The sequence below is a fragment of the Colias croceus genome, chromosome 13 (genome assembly GCF_905220415.1).
Source record: "Colias croceus chromosome 13, ilColCroc2.1".
NCBI lineage: Eukaryota > Metazoa > Arthropoda > Insecta > Lepidoptera > Pieridae > Colias > Colias croceus.
In genome coordinates, this window is record NC_059549.1 from 996,450 (window position 1) to 1,011,244 (window position 14,795).

At 44.3% G+C, this 14,795-nt stretch overlaps 2 protein-coding genes across 2 annotated transcripts; both read left to right on the plus strand.

Moving 5' to 3' along the window:
• The first annotated feature begins 6,898 nt into the window (after positions 1–6,898).
• Positions 6,899–7,732, plus strand: LOC123696700. The gene has a single exon (XM_045643054.1). The coding sequence runs from the start codon at positions 6,924–6,926 to the stop codon at positions 7,482–7,484; it is 561 nt and encodes a 186-aa protein (XP_045499010.1). The 5' UTR covers positions 6,899–6,923; the 3' UTR covers positions 7,485–7,732.
• A 3,996-nt stretch (positions 7,733–11,728) lies between these two features.
• LOC123697026 lies at positions 11,729–13,739 on the plus strand. Its single transcript, XM_045643444.1, has 3 exons — positions 11,729–11,828; positions 12,117–12,372; positions 13,214–13,739. The coding sequence occupies exons 1-3, from the start codon at positions 11,729–11,731 to the stop codon at positions 13,737–13,739; spliced, it is 882 nt and encodes a 293-aa protein (XP_045499400.1).
• Positions 13,740–14,795: the final 1,056 nt, after the last annotated feature.

Below are 14,795 nucleotides of genomic sequence, written 5' to 3' on the forward strand. Positions count from 1 at the left end.
CCAAATATTTTTACACACGTTTTATTTTACAACGAAGAATACAAATGAGGCAAAATTATAATGTTTTCTGAACGGTGATAAAATTTGAATACTGATACTAATACTGGGGCCAAAAATATTTTTTCATAAAATCTAGAGATTTGAAAGGACTAGTAAATACAATGATTTATTGTTATCATAATAATAGGCAAAGTATTTGGCTTAAAATTTGAAATTGACGCTATTACGGGACCTATGAATACATCATAATTATTGTCCAAACAATGCACTTTAACAACAGTTGTTAGTGCCTAAGCAAATTTTATGCAGATTGCCTATTACCGTTAGTCAAAGCAAATATATTTGCACATTCAGAACATATCGGTTTTGTCAATATGATCACATAATTGTGTTTGATGGACGCCACATCGATTGGCAAGGTAAAATTATTCATATCACGATATGCGAATTGGCACAAGAGTAATTATGTAATTTATTAAAATAAAATTAATGGTTAAACCATCTATGTACTATAAATGTCTATGTAGTAGTCAAATTTCTGATATACGGTCTGTATATTATAAAACATTGAATTTTCGTTTTAAAGATAATGAAGGCAAAAAAAAACTGATTTAATTGCACTAAACTTTTCTCGATACATTTTATTGTCATATCTTCACTGCAGATTTAGTTATCACACATGCAAGGTGTCGTTAAACAAATACACTTCAACTTCGAAAAACATTTACTTAACCCAATATACGTGAAAGCTGTTACACGTCGTTTACATAATATTAAAAAGGCATGCAACCCTCAAGCGCGATAACAAAGACCTAATTAGTGCCGGCGAAAGATTTCACGAGTCATGAATATTAAACTGGGTAAGGCATTTTGTAAACTGATCACCGTTAGGAACCACGTCACGTACGCGCAATGAACAATGACAGCTCCTAATCGGACCTCTTACACAACTGATGATCTTCAGTTAGGGGGCCAATGTCACACGCTCGGCCAGAATATCGATGACACATCCGGAGTCTGCGGAAACTCAAAAATCACATGTTTATATCCCTATATATACGCTTTCGGCATTTGTGTCAGTATCATTCGGTAGCCAACCGTCGAAGTAACAACAATGAATACTTTCGTGTGTGTTCTCTTGCTCGCAGCAGTTGCGGTGGCTGAGCCGCCTAGATACCGCTTAGACAGGTTCAGATCTGCGAGACAAGAAGTCGAAGGCAGCGGTGCGCGTGCTCCGCGCTCGTGCTATCTCTTTTGCTCATACGCTACGCAATTCAGAGCGTACTACGCCACTTTGTGTATAAAGTTCGGTTGCTAGTCGCCCCACGTGGAGTTCGCCTTTGCCTGTTATACCCGGTTATAACCCGCAGCACCGCCTGCCGTTTTTCGGCGAAAGCCGTTAAGTGGAGAGGGCGGTGATGTGTGTTTAACACGTTTTAGCAGCGCAGGCAAACGCCCACGTGCTCCCCGATGGAGCATGCCGGACCCAAAGGCCCTTCTCAGGGCCACACAAATGTGACTCCCGCGCGCAGTTCGCGCCCGCGCATAGTCACGCGCACTGGCCGCGATGGAGTAGCCCGGTCGAGCTCGGCTCCCGGGCGCCCCTCCCGCCCCTTCTGGACGCAACCCCGTCAATGGGGATTACCTGAGGCCGCCGCCGCAGAGGACGTTCCTGACCCGGACCAGGAAGTATCACCACGCACCGCATTTCTGTCGGATGCCGTGCTGATCGACCGGTTCGTGTCGTCGGGCCTCCTGTCGCGCAAGCTGCGCGGCTGGTTGGCCTCTTACATCGAAATGAGACGAGGCGACCTGGCGCGCATACCGCTGGGCTGCTTGGAGGAGCCATCGCCGGAGGATGAACAGGTTTTGTTGGCAAAACTTGCCACCCTCCCGATCCCTCCGGGCAAGCCACGGGCGAGGCGCCGTCGCCTCCTCAGCAGCGACGAGGAGGAGGAGCAGGTCGAGGCGGCACAGGCCAAGCGGCCTTGCCAGACTCCCGCCCTCCTTCCCGCTACAACCACCACCACCACCACGGACTTCGAGAGCATGGACACGACCGCAGCCACACCCGCTCCGCCCACCTATGCGGCGGTAAGTGCAGGCGCCGTCGTGCCACCACTCCACCCACGCGATCCACGCCGCCCCCGCCGTATCAACGTGGAGGCCGCCGAGGAGCCGCAACCGGGCCCGTCCGGCATGCAGCGCGCCAGTGCGCCTGCGCAGCCGACCGCCCCCACACCGAGGGCGACAGCAGCGCCACCTAGCGCTGCCGCCCCCGCATCCACCGCTGCTACAACGGCGCCACCTAGCGGCGCGCCGAAAACACCCCGCTACCCGCCTATCGTGGTTGAGTCGCTCCCAAATTGGGCGACTCACCTACGTAACATCACCGCCTCGCTGGGGCGACAGGTAAGCGCGCGCGCCTACGGGACCGGCGTGCGCTTCTCGCCTCAGGACGAGGTGGAATACCGGGCGGTGGACAGGTACCTGCGCCGCATTCAGGAGGAGGGAGTTGAGATATCCTGGTTCTCCTACTCCCCTGAATCGGAGCGCAGTGTGAAGGTCGCCGTCCGTGGCCTTCCCGTCAACACCACGCCCGAGGAGCTCATGACCGCGCTGCGCGACCGGGGATATGACCCCGAGTTCGCGCGGCCCATCCGCGCCCGGAAAGGGCGCCCCGGATGCATATTCTTGGTCATACTAAGAAAGACCGAGAACCTCACGCCGGGCATATATGCAGTCAAAGAGCTGCTGTACATGCCCGGCGTCACCATAGAGGCGTGGCGCTCCAAGCGGGGCCCCGCGCAATGCCACAGGTGCCAGGGCTTCCGACACTCGTCGCACAATTGCCACAGGCCGCTTGCCTGTGTGCGTTGCGGCGAGAGCCACGCGACCGCGGACTGCCCGCGGCCAAGAGACGCCCCCGCCATCTGCGCAAATTGCGCGGGACCACACCCCGCCAACCACTCCTCTTGCCCGGTGCTGCGGCGCGAGGCCCGCAATAAAAAGGCGGGCCCGATAGCGCGCACCACGACCACACAGCAGCAGCCGCAGCAGCCGCGCGCCGCACCGAATGTGCGGCCTAGCGCGCCGGCGGCGCCACCCGCGCCCGTAGAGCCGGTGCCTCGTGGAGAGGCCCCCTCCACCGGTCTTATGGCGGCGGCGAACAACGCCCCCGCAACCACATCCGCAAGAAGAAACCGAAGGGGGCGCAGCGGTAAGAAACGTTCCCGCACGCAGCCCCCTCGGACCGCTACCGCCTCCGTGCTCCCTGCCGGCCCGCCCGCGCACATTCCGCAGGCGCCGGCGCATGCGCAGCAGCGCCAGCCCGAGCGCACACGAGCGCAGCCGCCGACCTCCGCTCGGGTAACTTCGGCGCAACGATCGCAGCCGAACTTACCCGAACCCGCCCGAGTACAAACCTCGACACAGCTCGGCCCAGCATCGGCACAGCTCGACCCAGCCAAGCGGACTGCGATGCGAGTGGCGTGCCAGGTGCTCCAGAGCATGCTGGCCGCGCTGGAGGAAGGCGCCGACCCGATCCCCATCATCATGCAGGGCCTGCTGACTCTCGCTCAACAGTGAGTAGCCGCTTCATTTACTGGAATGCGAGCGGGCTCAGCAAGGAGAGAGCGACATTACTGCGCCACCTCATGCGTGAACAACGAGTAGACGTCGTCCTCCTAAACGAGACGCACTTGGGCGCGGCTGACAAACTCAGCGCGTCTGGCTACGTCTCGTACAGACAGGACGAATGCTCCCCGCATGGGCGTAAGTACCGCGGACTTGCGATCCTTATCCGCAAGTCCATCCCTCACACCCCACTCCCCGCTTTCACATCCCAATCCTTTTCCGCGCTCGGCATCGAGGCGGAGTTTCCGGTGGGCAGGCTGCGTATGTATGCTGTATACAGGCCGCCCGGGGGGAGAGTTGACACGAACGAGGTGAAACGACTTTTCGCCTCGAGCGTGCCGACGATCGCCGCGGGCGACTGGAACAGTAAGCATTCGCACTGGTTATCCCGCCTCGATTGTTGCAACGGCAAAGCCCTTTATAACATTATCGATTATAACGACATTGTTATAGAGGGCCCTTCCGAACCCACTCACTATCCTCGTACAGACTCCCACCAAGCGGACGTCATCGACTTTACGATTCACAATGTGATCCGCCAGTCGATGTCGCAAACTGTTATTGTGGACGATCTCGGCTCAGACCACCTGCCGGTATTGGTCGAGATCACTGCAAACAGTTCCGCGCTTGCCCCATCCTACTCCCGCCGTTGTGTTAATTGGGAGTTATTTGCGAATACGCTTGAGCGCTCTACGCCCTCACGCGCGGTTTCAAGCGCCGAGGACGTGGAGATATTCGCGAATGGCTTGCATGAAGCACTCAAGTCCGCTCTTTCCCAAGCCACGACACTTAAACCGTCCACTTCCATACTCCCCCCCATTCCCGCTCACATCAAAGCCCTCATCCAGAAGAAGCGAGCTCTGCGACGGCAGTGGCAGCATTCGCGCTGTCCCACCCTCAAGCGGCAACTTGCTCGCTTGCGAGAGCAAGTTAGCGATGCGCTTGAGGCGAACAGGATCGAGGGCTGGCACCGTGCGATCGACTCGGCCGCCGAGGACTGGCCCTCGCTCCACAACCTCTGTCGCAGGCTTAAATCTTCAACTGCCCCCGCGCGCCCACTCACCGATTCCGCGGGTAATTATATATACGCCCCTCAGGGTCGCGCTGACTTGTTCGCCGAACATCTGGCACAAGTTTTTCAGCCGAACCCCCTGACGCCGTCGAGCGCCGCCCACGCAGCAGTGGTGAACGAACACCTGTCAGGTTTTCTAGCATCACCGATACCGCCCGCTGAGGAAGTATTCTTCACCTCCCCGTCCGCCGTCCGCCGTGCGATTTCGCGTACAAAGTTGCGCAAAGCGCCCGGTGAGGACGGCGTGACGAACGAATCCCTCCGCCACCTCCCCCGTAAAACAGTCGCGGCTTTGTCGCGGCTGTTTAACGGTATATTACGCACCGGCCATTTCCCTTCAGTGTGGAAAACCGGTCGCGTAATAATGATCCCGAAACCCGGCAAGAATGCCTCCTTAGCGGGCAGTTATCGACCCATCACCTTGTTGAGCACAGTCTCCAAGGTGTTCGAGTCACTACTGCTGCCTATGCTGCGTCCGTACGTGTCGCCGCGCGCTGAGCAATTCGGCTTTCGCTCGGCACATAGTACCACCCTTCAGATATCTAGAGTATTGCACCATGTTAGCTCCGCCTTGAACAGGAATGAGAGAGCGGTCGCAATATTTCTAGATATCGAAAAGGCTTTCGACCGCGTCTGGCACGAGGGTCTTATATATAAGATCCTTACCACTACCCAGTGTCCCGCGCGGCTTGTGAGGATATTGCACTCCTTCCTCACGGACCGCTCCTTTCACGTTTCCGTGTCCCCCGCCATTTCCCGAAACCACTCTGTGCAGGCGGGTGTCCCGCAGGGCAGCTGTTTATCGCCCGCGCTTTACTCCGCCTACACAGATGACTTCCCTTCCCCCGCGCTAAATTCTAATCAAATCCTCGCACTATATGCCGACGATGTAGCTTTGATCGCCGCATCGTTGAATACAACGCATGCGATGGTTAAGGCGCAACGCTGGCTCGATGAGTTGCCTGCGTATTTCGAGCGTTGGCGGATATCTGTCAACGCGCGAAAGACACAGGTGATTCGGTTCGGTGGTTTGACCCCCTCCCACCAACTCACTTTGGCTGGTGAGCAGATCCCATGGTCCGATACCGTCCTTTACCTAGGTGTAACTATTGATTGCAGGCTTCGCTTTAACAGCCACGTGAAGCAGGTAATCAACAAGTGCAAAGCCGCCCACGCCATACTTCGTCCGGTGTTATACGCTGAACTCCCGCTGCGTATAAAGGTAAGCGTTTATAAAACCTACCTACGGCCGCTCCTCACGTACGCTGCGCCCGCCTGGTATGTGTATGTGTGTGAAAGCCTGCGCCGCAGAATGCGCGCGCGGCAGTCACTCGCATTACGCGCTATCGCCGGCGCGCCGAGGTATGTGAGAAACGAGCTAATACGTAGCGATCTCGGTGTAGAAACGCTGGATGAGTTTATCCTTCGTCTCTCCCAAAATATGTTCTCGCGGGCGGACGCTTCCTCTCATCACCATCTCCGAGAGATTGCTCCGCACCGCGCCATTCCCGGGTCGCGTCGTCCAAATCCGCGCGACCTACTACCACCCCCCTCTCCTAAGGCGTCTACAGCGCCCTCCCACCAGCCGACGTTGGAAACAGCGTCGGTATCCAATCTAGCGCTTCCAGCGCCACCTGCCGCCCACGCACTCTGTGCGCCCCTTACTATTCCCTCCTACCAAATCCACTCCCACGCGCAAATAGCGCATTCCCTTATAATACCCCCACCCACGCAAGCCCCGCCTGCGACGGCGCACCCTACCGCGCCGTCTGTCGCCTCACCCTGCATAACTCCTACACAATCGGTACACAACGTACCCAGCCACTCCCACGCCTATCCCCACGCGCAATTGGCGCTTCCTACCTCACCAATCGGTTTTGTGTCGCTCCCGGGTTCCTTGTCCGTCCCCGGCCTAAAAAGTTCTGGCCGGGCTCGTAAAACCAAACACAGGTCGGTCGAGTCCTCGCAAAATGCGAAAAGGTTCAAAGCTTCCGAGTCGGGCACAGTCTCCTATACTGTGCCCCAAATACCTAAACAGGGCGGTTCGCCCCCACAGTAACCCGCCCGTATTAGCGGGCGGCGCTATCCACCTGCTGCAGGGGGCTTCCCGCCCCGATCAGCATTCCCCACGCAGCCTCCTAACGGAGGCCGCGTGTGTGAAGACCCCACTCGTCGTGTCAGTATCATTCGGTAGCCAACCGTCGAAGTAACAACAATGAATACTTTCGTGTGTGTTCTCTTGCTCGCAGCAGTTGCGGTGGCTGAGCCGCCTAGATACCGCTTAGACAGGTTCAGATCTGCGAGACAAGAAGTCGAAGGCAGCGGTGGTGACGCACCCTACCCAGCGGCTGGCTGGAGACCAGCGAAGGCGTTCGACTTACCCAACCGCCAAGAAGTTCCACCATCCACTTCCTACGGCGTGCCAGCTGACAGCTACGGTGCTCCTTTCAACACATACGCACCACCACAACCAGAATACGGAGTTCCAGAAGAACCAAAAGAAAACGAAGACTCTGAAAACGTCGAGCAAAAGGAAGACACAAACGCAAAACTCGAGGAAGCGCCAAAGAAAGACGCTGAAGTAATCAGCTCTCAAGGTGCTTACTACGTTTTGCTGCCAGGATCGCAGCTTCAAAGAGTTCAATTCCAAACCGAGAATGACATCAGGAACATGGCGTATACCGCAAAGCTGCAATACAAGAGCGAGGACAGAGCACCAATTTTCGTGTACACCGTACCACAGATACAGAATGCGGCATACGTACAGTTAATATGATTGGCCTTTACTATAGTGTATCGTTACAAATGAACGCTTCGTAGTGACAGGATTTGCTGAATATCAGCTCTACCAATTATACCCGGTATTACACTGTACCATGTTCTGTTATGTGATGATTTTTGGACTCTGGATAACCATTTAACTGTACAAAATTTCTGTATCAAAATTGTGTTCTACGAACTGCGCGCATTTGTACCGAATTATTTATTTTAATTTATCGAAATAAACGACAACTCAGTAGCGAATATGTTTTTTACTTCCTTAATTCAATAATTTGACTAATTGATTACAGATTCAGTTTTATGCATGATCTATATTATAAACTTAACTATTTTCTTACTACACTGTACAGTTTTCCCAATAATTGATGATACAATTTTCATTTTCAAAAACAAGTTACGCTTGAAACAAAACCACATACAGAACATGGTTCAATACTCGAAATTTTGTAAAAGAATTTTAATAACAATAACACAACGCAACTCATTATACAAACAACAACGTAATAGTCTGACCCACATAGTGTTAAAAAAAATAAAAGACGCATCTAATTCAAAAGAAATAGTTTACAGCAAGATCCAAAGGCTTATTATCTAACTAGCTGTGCCCCACGGCTCTACCCGCATTACTCCGCTCCAATTTATCTTAGCGTGATGATATATAGCCTATTGGCTATGTGCGAAGTGGGTGGTAGGGAACGGCAAATCGACCGTAGCTCACGACGTGGCAGAAATGTGAATTAATTCTGGGCTGTCATGTGTCAAATTGCTTTATTTTCATAACTTCCTTTATAATTTTAAGTAAAAACATAAAAATTAGCGATATCATAAGTACATGCTGTGTCGTAAATTGTAAAAATGGGAAAAACAGTTCCTGCAAGTTTAATTCGTTTCCAACATCAAAGGGGACATTACAGCAAAGACAAAAATGGATAGCTGCTGTGAAGAGAAAAAATTATTTTTCACCAGGAAGAAAATCGCTAGGTATAATATACACACTCACTTTTTCCACTACCTATTTTTTTCAATTTCGTTGAAAAACTAGTCGAAAATCGATATCACAAAAATATCTTCTCATCTAATTGACATCAGTTGAAATGATTTGACAGATGACAAGTCCCCTGAATAGTTGCGGCCACTAGGGGCGCTGTCATCGCGCACACAACGAATAGCCTTTCTCGATAAATGGGCTATCTAACACTGAAATACTTTTTTCAAATCGGACGTGTAATTCCTGAGATTAGCGCATTCATCCAAACAAACAAACTCTTCAGCTTTATAATATTAGTAAGCATTACATGCATCACCTATATAAATGACTGTGCATTGTAATTTGTAATGTACACAAACATTCTCATTCCTATAAAAGATTCCAGAAAACTTATCAACCTATTATCGATTTAAAAAAACACAATTGCAGCTGCAGTAATCGTATCATCGATTTAATCTCTTTAAACGTTGAACGAACTCTAGTCCTTTGAAATTAGATACCAAAAGGTTATAAAAAGGTATAGAGGAAACTATAAAATCGTCTAGGGTTCCGTCTAGAGGCCATAAAACTGTTAATTTATCCAGGATTTTAATTAGTGTAACATGGCGTCGATAGCGTGGAGAGAATTTTAAGTGACCAATTAAATTATACTTCACTACATAGTACATATAAGTCACTTTCTCTGTCCTTGTCCCTATGTATGCTTAAATCTTTAAAACTACGCAACGGATTTTGATGCGGTTTTTTTTAATAGATAGAGTAATTCAAGAGGAAGGTTTTAGTATATAATTTATTTTAGATAAAGCGGGCGAAGCCGCGGGCGGAGAGCTAGTTCATAATATAATGTTACTTTTAAAGAACAGAAATTCTAAAAGTAAAAGGTTTGTATTCACTTCAAGTTAATTTGATATCTGTTTCACATACATCGGCTTCTATATTTCATGTTCTGTTTTTGATTTAGTTTATAAAAGGCCTTTTGTAGGCCACATCGCCGCTTCCCATCAGGTGGGATTGTGGCCAAACTTCTGCCTATTGATGATAAAAAAAATCTAAATTGCTTTGTCAATGTACATTTTTGTTAATAATAATTTATGGAGTTTCTTGCCGGTTCTTCTCCATAGATACTGTTTTCCGAATCGGTGGTAAATTTTATAAATACTTATGTAATGACGATTCGAAGTGCTACTATATAGTAGTGTAATTGAATAAATGAATGTTTGAGTTTGAGTTTAATTTCCACAATTTGTAAAAAAAGAGCGTACCTATTTGTCTTATAAAATTTTAATAACTTTAATATGTTATGGTTGAATAATCAGATTTATTTATTTGTAAATTAATGAACCAATGAAATGTGAATTAATTTTAATACACTGAACTCAGTAATTATTACAGTATATTATATTATAATTTATAGCAATTAATAATCAACTTTATTTTATAACAGCAGTATGCAGTTTATACTGAAACTTACAATATAAATCCATTATTTGTTCATAAAATTGAAATTTACTGACAACTTAATTTGGTGTGTTCATTCTGTCGAATACGATACATTCGCCATTTTTGCTATTTTATACAGTTTTTTTAAATTTTCTCAAAAAAGAATTGCTTGTTATTTGAGAATACCTATGATCTCTATTTATTTTAAAAGTATTCATATAAAAAGTATATTAAAATATTAATTACAAATTACTTTTATTCTACTTATAAGATATGCGGAGGATATTTAGGAGCGAAAATTTCAATTTTTTTCGAATTAATGGTTTTGTAAATAAACCCTACGGACTTATCTATAAGTATATAAGACGTGCCACAAGCATTTTTTTTAATAAACGCAAACACTTCAGTACATAATATATGTAATATCTAATATATAAAAATCAATGCCACTTTTCGTTGTAATTCCATAACTCGAGAACGGCTGAACCGATTTCGATAATTCTTTTTTTATTATATTCCTTGAAGTACGAGGATGGTTCTTATGTAGAGAAAACGTTAATATGTACCACGGGCGAAGCCGGGGCGGACCGCTAGTATTATATATTATATAAATAGTGTCTACTCGCAATCGCTCATAAATTGTTTTAAAAAATATTGTCAAATGACACAATAATATACTGAAATCCTCCACTTTTTACGCTCAACTAGCTACAAACACTCGCCTCTAACCAGTTAAAAGACAGTTAAATCGACAGCACTATCCTAAAAGCAGAACAAAGGAAATGGAAAAGGAACAAATCGTTTTGTATACGAGAGACTGGGCGCAAGCTGGGCGCAAATAAAATTGACGGTCTTTGTGCATGTGACATAAGAGTATGAGTCTAATTTGGCTGTGTTGAATAATATAAATATTTACCTGGAATATGTTAATAATGATAAATATTATGTTAAGTATGATAATGTACAGATAGTAACAACTAATTTTATAAACGCAAGAGTTTGTAAGAATGTTTGGATGTTCATGAATGTTTGTTCAAGCAAAAACAGCTGATCGGATCTGTATGAATTTTGGTACAGAAATAGATTATAATCTGACTTAGCACATAGGATACTTTTAACCCGGCTACCAAGCGAGAGACGTCATGGGTTTTAGCTATTATACCATACTTAAGCAGTTTTAGTCTGTTATAAATAAAATTTTTACGATTTTTTTGAATAAAGATGCAAAATTCTGCCTCATTTTCAATCCAACAATATGCACTTTTATGACCTGTGTTTATGACCTTAGAGATGCGGCTGTATTGTAATCTATAATATAAAAATGAATCGCAAAATGTGTTGGTAAGCGCATAACTCGAGAACAACTGAACCGATTTCGTTAATTCTTTTTTTATTATATTCCTTGAAGTACGAGGATGGTTCTTTTGTAGAGAAAACGTTAATATGTACCACGGGCGAAGCCGGGGCACATATTAACGTTTTCTACGGACCGCTAGTTTAATATACAATGAATTCAAGGGAGTAAATTGCTGTGTAACTTTATTCCCGCGACCATGATATTGTATGTATTTTTATAATATTATTATGTTTATTCAAATTCCCTTATCCATTAAAAAATAAAACCTAAGATAAAACCTTCCTCAAGCGTATTTTATAAAATATTCACGTCAAAATCTCAAATGTCAAACGCAGTTCAGAACAAAAAAGTTTCACATCCAATCCTGACAATTCAATACGTTTGGGACTCAGATGTTTGGGATTAAGTTTTCTTCGTGTTCATTTTAAGAAAAACTTAGGATATAATAGAGGCAATGCTACGGCATGAATTGACTGAGATTGAACAACCTGTGTCATTGCTACCTAGGGATAAAACAGCTTGCTTGTGGATCTCTGATGTTATCATTCTACAATGTACGTATTTACGTAAACTATTAATATATTTAATCTCATATTGAGATTGAAAGCATAGTTTATGGCAAATTCATTAAAGTATTTTCGAAAAAGTAGAGTCTTAGTATCACTCTACTCTGGTTTTATTACTCTACGTAGTTAGAAATTATTACTTGATACTATACAATTTTAAGCTGTACATTAAATTTGATAAAGTCTGCTCCTTTTCCTTTGAAGCTTATTATACTACCTTTTTATCTCCCATCAGCAGACTTCTTCTTCTAATAATAATGACTGTAAGTTTTACAGGTATTTTGGTCTTCGCTGGAGCAGCCAGCATCATATACTGCGTGTGGTCTCCAGAACACTCCAAATACGACTACGACAAACTAGCCCGAATCATGTATCTCTACGACGCTCAAGCCTGTGGCTGCAACATCCGAGGCTCAAAGTCCATAACAACGTTACAATTTAGCAATGAGACGTATGGTCTGAATATTCGACCTATAAAGTACATGCCAGCGATTGTTACTGTGTCTACTAGGCTCTCAGCGAAAACAAGGAAGTAAGAACGGAAATAGTATGATAATGTATAAAGACCTATGTATACTGTCCATAATATTGCTATCTTTTAAAATATTATCTAACTGCCAAGCATCAAAATCCGTCCAGTGATTTTTGCATGAAAGAGTAGGATAACAAATTTTCATGTTTTATAGTTTTAGTAGGATAGGATTATAAGATAAAATATTTTATAAGAATTAAAGCAACAAAACGACGCACAGTATTTTTTTGACCCTTCTTTTGCGAGAGCCTAATTTTATTGAATGAACGTATGAATATATACATGACAAACGCAAGAGTAAAACTCCCATGAAGCTCACTATCATACTTTTCGAAAAAATGCAATCTGAATAAAAAGTACCGGTATTTTATATAATTCAATTTTTATTTTTTATTAATTTTTCTACCATTATAACACATTTTTTTGCATTGCGAGCGTCAAGGCTAGCCATAGGGCCAATTTTCGATCCATTCGGGGAAGAGCTGTGACTTCGCAATTTCGAGATAATCGCATAAATAACAAAATTTCATTTCTTTTTTTGTGACTGAACTTTTAAGAATAAGCAAATTATTTTTACTTCAAAACATAGTTATATGTATGGACTACTTCCACAAAAAAAACCGATCGCAAAAAGAGCGGATTTCGCGAGATTACCGTTACCTTCTCTTTAAATGTTGAAATGACAATTCATATTCTTCGATGTCTAAAGTCAAATTAGATAATATACTTGTAAAGGTGTTCCAAACATAAACATATAAATTTATAAAAATTCAACATTCATTAAATTGTTCAAACATATAACTTCTCCACTGATAATTACATTCAATTTATCTAATTACAGGTTCATCAAGTACTCCATACTAATTCACAGCTACTGGATGATAATTGCCATTGCGTTACGGATCTTCAGATTCGCGACCAAGCTACGCGTCTTGAAGTTCATTCTCTCCCTCAGTTACTACAGTTGCATATTCGTCATCTTATTCGACGTATCCATGGCCATTTTATACATATCACATATACAGCAGAGCTTGACCACTGGCATGATCTTGCGCTATAGCGGCTGGAGTGTTGATATGAAACTGGCCCACTACAATAGCTTCGGGGGTTGGCTTCCTATGATCGCTTCGATATGCTGGTTAAGGGGCATCATCATTTTCGGCTTGAACGTCTATATATGCAGGGTCATAAAACTTATGAAGAGAAGGATCTGGAAACGGGAGGTTAAGAAGAAGTTAATGTTGGAAGAAAATAGACCAATACCTGAGCCAAAGTATCAAGAACCAATGGATAGGAGTGTGCTGTATTATAGAACAGGGGAATATCAACCGACAGTGAAGAAAACGCATTTCCCTGTATTTTTCTAATGTAAAATAAAATATTAAAGATTAATAGCAAATATTATGTAGTTTTATTTCGTATCACCGCTTCTATAATTTCTGAATGAAATTTAATATGCTTGCGCTGCAAAAAGATTATATTCGAGATTATTATATATAGATTAACACTAGAGCGCACGCGCGGGGGACATAGGTCACCCAGTGTATTATATTGCTAAATATTTTTTTAAAGAATCGTGCTTGAGTGTTGTTGTCTCAGGTATTCCCCGACTACCAATCACCGGACATTTTAGCAGCGTGTCAGCTTCCTTGGTGCAACGAAGTGTACTCTGCGAAAATATAAAAGTACATGGGTGACGCATGTCCCCCGCGCGAGCGTTCTAGGAAGTTTTTGAAATCATACAATTACGAGTGAAAATCAAGTATACCCCTTTTATTTTTTACTGCTCTTATGATAAATTTATACTTTTAAGAAATTATTAATATATATTCTTAACTTAAATCGAAATAAAATACTCATATTCGAGTGCTAGGACATACTTATTTTTTATTGAAAATAAAATTTTATTGGATAAGAACAAATTATTCCTAAACTATATAATTAGATGATTATTTTTATAAAATGTGTAGTTTCCAAAGTAAAAACAACTGATTGATCACAATAAGTAAGAAATTAGTTACTTTTCACAGAGGTATATGTTTAGCTCATAATTTAAGTAAAATGAGAAAATATTGATATTTTTTTTGTTTCATCACTTAAAAATAAAGTTGATTCATAAATAAGTACATCGTTTACTCTTTAAACTACGATTTTTGGGTATAACCGCGAAAAATTGTACATGAGTCATTTTTTCAATGTTCCCATTTTATTTCTCATATGGCATCAACATTTTTTGACAATAAGTGCTTTTTTAGATATGTAATAAAAGGTATGCTTGTGTTCTTTTAGATTATTTCATAAAACTCAATTTATCTCTTGCAGAAATATTTTATTTTATATTTTTTTTACTGGCCTCACTTTTATTTCCATACAAAAAATATTTGTCCACCTAACACCCTTGTGACAAAAACTGATGACCCCTA

What these genes read in the sequence shown, in the direction of transcription:
- LOC123696700 (XM_045643054.1), top strand. Translation starts at nt 6,924, where the DNA reads ATGAATACTTTCGTGTGTGTTCTCTTGCTCGCAGCAGTTGCGGTGGCT.
- LOC123697026 (XM_045643444.1), top strand. Translation starts at nt 11,729, where the DNA reads ATGCTACGGCATGAATTGACTGAGATTGAACAACCTGTGTCATTGCTA. An exon ending in TGATGTTATCATTCTACAAT is followed by an intron (nt 11,829 to 12,116) that starts GTACGTATTTAC and finishes TAAGTTTTACAG; the next exon opens with GTATTTTGGTCTTCGCTGGA. An exon ending in CTCTCAGCGAAAACAAGGAA is followed by an intron (nt 12,373 to 13,213) that starts GTAAGAACGGAA and finishes ATCTAATTACAG; the next exon opens with GTTCATCAAGTACTCCATAC.